Raw genomic sequence first — 6,861 nt, 5'->3', positions numbered from 1 at the left:
CAATCTACCGTGTGGTGTCTGGTCCTATCTACCGTGTGGTGTCTGGTCTTGTACTACCTTGTGGTGTCTGGTCTGGTCCTACCGTGTGTTGTCTGGTATGGTTCTACCGTGTGATGTCTGGTCCTATCGTGTGGTGTCTGGTCTGGTCCTACCGTGTGTGGTCTGGTCCTATCTACCATGTGGTGTCTGGTCCGGTCCTATCTACAGTGTGGTGTCTGGGCCTACCTTGGGGTGTCTGGTCCTAACATGTGGTGTCTGGTCTGGTCCAATCTACCGTGCGGTGTCTGGTCCTACCGTGTTCTCTGGACTGGTTCTACCGTGTGGTCTCTGGTCTGGTCCTATACGAGTAAGAATAATGAGTTGTACTACAGGGACACACTATTGGAAATTCATGTATTCGCGTGCGATGAATACAAGGCGCACCTGCTAATATCGTTTGACTATGGAACATACTTCTTTCCGTATGAAATATTATAGTTTGATTACATTTTAGGGTATCTGAGGAGTCAATAGAAACGTATTTTGACTTGTTTTAACAAAGTTTAGCGGTAGATTTTTGGATTCCTTTCTGTGCATGTTGAGCGAGTGGATTACTCAAATCGATGGCGCCAACTAAACTGACTTTTTGGGATATAAAGAGGGATTTTATCAAACAAAACAACACTACATGTTATAGCTGGGACCCTTTGGATGACAAATTAGAGGAAGATTTTCAAAAAAGGACCTGAGCCCTAGGACCATGCCTCAGGACTACCTGGCCCGATGACTCCTTGCTGTCCCCAGTCCACCTGGTCATGCTGCATCCAGTTTCAACTTTTGTGCCAGCGGCTATGGAACCCTGACCTGTTCACTGGACGTGCTACCTTGTCCCGGACCTACTGTTTGGGACTCTCTACCGCACCCGCTGTCTCTAACTCTCAATGATCGGCTATGAAAAGCCAACTGACATTTACTCCTGAGGTGCTGACCTGTTACACCCTCTATAACCACTGTGATTATTATTATCTGACCCTGCTGGTCAACTATGAACGTTTGAACATCTTGGCCATGTTCTGTTATAATCTCCACCCGGGACAGCCAGAAGAGGACTGGCCACCCCTCAGACCCTGGTTTCTTTCTAGGTTCCAGCCTTTCTAGGGAGTTTTTCCTCGCCACCGTGCTCCTACACCTGCATTGCTTGCTATATGGGGTTTTAGGCTGGGTTTCTGTACAGCACTTTGAGATGTCAGCTGATGTAAGACGGGCTAGATAAATACATTTGATTTGATTCTGTTCCTACCGTGTGGTGTCAGGTTTGGTCCTACCATGTGGTGTCTGGTCTGGTCCTATCTACCATATGGTGTCTGGTCTGGTTCTACATTTAAGTCATCTACCATGTGGTGTCTGGTCTGGTTCTACCATGTGGTGTCTGGTCTGGTCCTACCGACCGCGTGGTGTCTGGACTGGTCCTACCGACCGCCTGGTGTCTGGACTGGTCCTATCGACCGCGTGGTGTCTGGACTGGTCCTACCGACCTCGTGGTGTCTGGACTGGTCCTATCGACCGCGTGGTGTCTGGACTGGTCCTATCTACCATGTGGTTTCTGGTCTGGTACGATCTACCGTGTGGTTTCTGGGATTGGTCCTATCTACCGTGTGGTTTCTGGACTGGTCCTATCTACCGTGTGGTTTCTGGTCTGGTACAATCTACAGTGTGGTTTCTGGGATTGGTACTATCTACCGTGTGGTTTCTGTGATTGGTACCGTGTGGTTTCTGTGATTGGTACCGTGTGGTTTCTGGGATTGGTACCGTGTGGTTTCTGGGATTGGTACCGTGTGGTTTCTGGGATTGGTACCATCTACCGTGTGGTTTCTGGGATTGGTACTATCGACCGTGTGTTTGTCGTCCTCTGGTGGCTCTGTTTCTGTAAGAATAAGATGTGGTCTCTGTTGGAGGTTCGATTGAATACTGGAGATAGCTATTTACTGGCTAAAACTTAGTCAACAGTATTGCTGTATTTGTTTATAATTCATTGTATCATAAATAATCTGCAATTCAAACTGAGTGATGTGACTCGAGAACATTTCGAGACTTCTTAGGTCACATGAGTGGAAACAGAAGCTAATGTTAGCCCGCAGACGCACCTATCAGATGTTGTTGTTGTTCGACTGAGAAGCTGCTAGGCTAGCTAACTGCTATTGAAGACCATCCTAGGGGGACAGCTACAAAAAAAAGCTAGAAACTATCACAGTCGTTGTATGTGTTCTTCAAAACTTGGCAACGGTAAATTAATAACTAAGTTCCATTGTCAGTGTTTTAAGTTTTAGCTAGCTGGCTTAATCGTTTTCAGCAGGCTTGATAGCTAGCCAACAGGAGAAGAAAATGTGGCATCTCCGTTAGGTAGTAACAACGCTAGCTAAAATCAGCTAGGTAGCTAAATATCGACTGTCATCCAACTTCAGAGTTGTGCGGGCGCATGTTTGCCCTATTTCTTATATCTAGCTATCCACGCTAAGTTTAAAACATTATTCTGCAGGTAATAGGCATTTGTTCGTATCATATTCTAGTTAACTAACGTTAGCTCGATAACTATGCTTGAGCAATGTAACTTGTTAGCTAGCTATGACGTGACAGTTTATGTATCGGTAGCTATGTTTTGTAAAGGCTGGTTACAGACAGCTGTGCAGTCACTGTACTGTATATATGCTTGCAGGTTCAGTCAACACATTGTTTGCTATTTCGTTCCAGCTGGTTGAATGTTGACCACGGTTAAGATAATGACCGACACGAAACATAGACGCATGTGACCAAGCAGTTAATGTCTATAGCACATGATCCTGGCCAGCTGGAGGCTTCAATAATTCACGGGTAAGTTCTCCCTGTTTGTGTGGGAGTGGGGGGTTGATTTGCTGTGAATGCCACTAAGATAAAGTGCTAACATTCAAGTGTTTTTCTTAGGTTTCAGAGTTTGGCTCCTAAAAATACTTTTTTTTTTTGGTAAAACAAAACAGAATTGAAAAACCTGAAAGCTATTGTGTGACAGTTGTTAGTTACACATTACATCCTGTCCCCTAGATCCTATTTTCCAGAGGAAGAGACCACGTTTTGTTAAGAGCCATGGCCACCAAGTCATCCCTGCTGAAAGTCATCCTGCTGGGAGACGGAGGAGTGGGGAAGAGCTCCCTCATGAACCGCTACGTCACCAACAAGTTTGACACGCACCTCTTCCACACCATCGGAGTGGAGTTCCTCAACAAGGACTTGGAGGTGGACGGTCGTCTGGTCACCATGCAGATCTGGGACACGGCCGGACAGGAGCGTTTCCGCAGCCTCAGGACTCCCTTCTACCGCGGGTCTGACTGCTGTCTGCTCACATTCAGCGTGGACGACAACCAGAGCTTCCACAACCTAGCCAACTGGAAGAAGGAGTTCATCTACTATGCCGACGTCAAGGAGCCCGAGAAGTTCCCCTTCGTGGTGCTGGGGAACAAGGTGGATGTGTCGGAACGGCAAGTTTCTGCTGAAGATGCCCAACAGTGGTGTCGGGAAAATGGCAATCACCCTTACTATGAGACCAGTGCCAAGGATTCCACCAACGTAACCATAGCCTTTGAGGAGGCAGTGCGGAGAGTGCTGGCCACGGAGGAGAGGGCAGACCACCTCATCCCCACAGACACAGTCAACCTCCACAGAAAGCCCCGCTCCAGCACTTCCTGCTGTTGACAACGTGTAGGGCTTACCCAGTGCTTGACTTGTACTGAAATAGGTCCCAGTATTCATTTTGGGTGCTGGTACTGTTTATATTTAGGTGCAGGAACTCCACAATACTTTTGAACTAATATTCTATAAGAGGAACAGGAGCCCAAGCAGTAGAACATTTTGAGGTGCCGGTATTCCGTTCTGTTGAGCTCCTGCCCAAGTCAAGCACTGGGTCTACAACCTATAAAGAACTGGAGCTAGGAGGACACACAGGCTTATTTATTAACACTCATGCTCTCAAGTATAGTAAGCAAGTACTGGCTAGTGTCCGTGGATGATATTCCAATGGGTTTGTTGGTCTTGGGACTCATTGAATGTAAAGCGGGAACTGAAGAAGAGTATTTTTGTCAGATCCCACCACGAAAGGCATTATAATTTAAATCTGCATCTTTGAATTATATATATTGTCTTAAAATATCACATTATATTATGCCATCAATGTGGTTGCCAGAAATACATTCACAAAGCATCGCTTCCTGTTCATATTACACAGCCAGAAAGAAGTTCCTTTTTTTTGTAGAAAGGTTTTCTTACACTGTGACTGAAACCAAGGTTGAGATGAGCGGCCTTACCAGTGAAAGTATCATAATTGATTCCATTCAAAACATATTGCGGATCATATGTAAATATAATCCCACCCAAATGTGATACAGTAGAAGCAAGTCACTTTTAATCATCAATTGAGTTAAATGGGATTAGGTTTAAAAAAAGAGAAAAAAACAAAAACATAATGTATTAATATTTATTACAACAAATGTTGATACAAAGCAGAGTGATTTATGCAGTCTTAATTTGAAAAAGTTGAAGCACTAATCTAGCATCACTACTTTATAGTACAGAGAGTGGGAAATCTAAGCAGAAATGAAGGTTTATGATTTCTTACTCTATAATATTATTGGTCCTGGTAGCAGAATTTGCTGGCCTTGCGATATCTGCACAACATACCGTAATGAATAAGTTATCATTATGCAATGGACACAATGTTCAACACTTGCACAGGACGAGCTGAAATTATAAATATTAAATTAATAAAGCGGAGTTCTTATGCTACATGACATTCTGCTCTCTACCAATAAGTTAGTACAGAACCTTGTTTTTACCATTCCAGAATTTCAGTGTTTCGATAACTTGGCTAATTGTAATTAACAGATGGGTGATACATTATGAACTTGGACATGGTGGTGGATATGATAAACCATGTTTAATGTATGTACCTGTCCATTTTTTTTTCTATGGGCATCTTATCTAACATGTATTTTCTTTACATTAATGGAGATCAATTTCATTTTCTTACACACTAGTATAGTTTTAATACTAAAACTTGATTTCAACAATCATTGCTTATTGATTTTACAGTATTGTACATCCTCACAAAATAAGAGTGCTGAGAACAGTTTTCTTCGCTCAGCTTTTATATAATTTAGCTACAGCAGTGTTGTCCAGAATGACTGGAACGCAAGTTGAATGAAAAATGCTATTTGAATAAAAACAGTCCTTGAATGAATGATCTTCCCTGAAGACGTTTGTTTTTAGTCTCCACTGTTACAGGGGGGGAAAAAACACATTGTTAATTGTGAAAAAGATATCAGTTAGAGTTAGACTTCAGCAGTAAGTCATTTGGGAAATGTTTTCTGGTTTGGTGATTATTACTGCATATATACAGGATCTATTACATGCAGAACGTGAGTGTTTGTTTGCATCGGCTGGTCTTTGTACATGCTTAATGATTAGTGAAATGTTCTGCCATTACTTTGTATGGCAAAGGCACACACATGAACGCTAGTGAATTATTTGGAAAGTGTTTTGATGAGAAAATCTGGACAGTAAGACATAGAACATTTCACAAACATCAGAAATTAAATATACATGTTTTAACCAAGCTCATTCAAGGTCTAGCTCATACAGACCATGTCACTATTATCAAACTAGACCTCATAGACCATGTCACTATTATCAAACTAGACCTCATAGACCATGTCACTATTATCAAACTAGACCTCATACAGACCATGTCACTATTATCAAACTAGACCTCATAGACCATGTCACTATTATCAAACTAGACCTCATAGACCATGTCACTATTATCAAACTAGACCTCATACAGACCATGTCACTATTATCAAACTAGACCTCATAGACCATGTCACTATTATCAAACTAGACCTCATAGACCATGTCACTATTATCAAACTAGACCTCATAGACCATGTCACTATTATCAAACTAGACCTCATACAGACCATGTCACTATTATCAAACTAGACCTCATAGACCATGTCACTATTATCAAACTAGACCTCATAGACCATGTCACTATTATCAAACTAGACCTCATACAGACCATGTCACTATTATTGAACTAGACCTCATAGACCATGTCACTATTATCAAACTAGACCTCATAGACCATGTCACTATTATCAAACTGGACCTCATAGACCATGTCACTATTATCAAACTAGACCTCAGAGACCATGTCACTATTATCAAACTAGACCTCATAGACAATGTCACTATTATCAAACTAGACCTCATAGACCATGTCACTATTATCAAACTAGACCTCATAGACCATGTCACTATTATCAAACTAGACCTCATAGACCATGTCACTATTATTAAACTAGACCTCATAGACCATGTCACTATTATCAAACTAGACCTCATAGACCATGTCACTATTATCAAACTAGACCTCATAGACCATGTCACTATTATCAAACTAGACCTCATACAGACCATGTCACTATTATCAAACTGGACCTCATACAGACCATGTCACTATTATCAAACTGGACCTCATACAGACCATGTCACTATTATCAAACTGGACCTCATAGACCATGTCACTATTATCAAACTAGACCTCATAGACCATGTCACTATTATCAAACTAGACCTCATCAGACCATGTCACTATTATCAAACTAGACCTCATCAGACCATGTCACTATTATCAAACTAGACCTCATACAGACCATGTCACTATTATCAAACTAGACCTCATACAGACCATGTCACTATTATCAAACTGGACCTCATACAGACCATGTCACTATTATCAAACTGGACCTCATAGACCATGTCACTATTATCAAACTAGACCTCATACAGACAATG

General features: G+C 42.0%; 1 protein-coding gene and 1 long non-coding RNA gene across 2 annotated transcripts; one reads left to right on the top strand and one right to left on the bottom strand.

Moving 5' to 3' along the window:
- Positions 1-1,936: 1,936 nt before the first annotated feature.
- rab9a (RAB9A, member RAS oncogene family) lies at positions 1,937-5,242 on the top strand (the record flags this gene model as incomplete). The annotated part of the gene is given in 3 exon segments (NM_001173870.1): positions 1,937-2,262; positions 2,728-2,847; positions 3,053-5,242. A coding segment is annotated over 1 exon segment (606 nt).
- LOC123730525 (uncharacterized) lies at positions 5,148-6,639 on the bottom strand. The gene is made up of 2 exons (XR_006761981.1): positions 5,736-6,639; positions 5,148-5,634 (listed from the first exon to the last, which is right to left on the bottom strand). It is a non-coding gene; the product is annotated as an uncharacterized lncRNA (long non-coding RNA).
- Positions 6,640-6,861: the final 222 nt, after the last annotated feature.

This window comes from Salmo salar, chromosome ssa25 (genome assembly GCF_905237065.1).
Source record: "Salmo salar chromosome ssa25, Ssal_v3.1, whole genome shotgun sequence".
Classification (NCBI taxonomy): domain Eukaryota; kingdom Metazoa; phylum Chordata; class Actinopteri; order Salmoniformes; family Salmonidae; genus Salmo; species Salmo salar.
The sequence above is the reverse complement of the archived record's forward strand: the minus strand, read 5'-3'. Positions and strand labels throughout refer to the sequence as shown.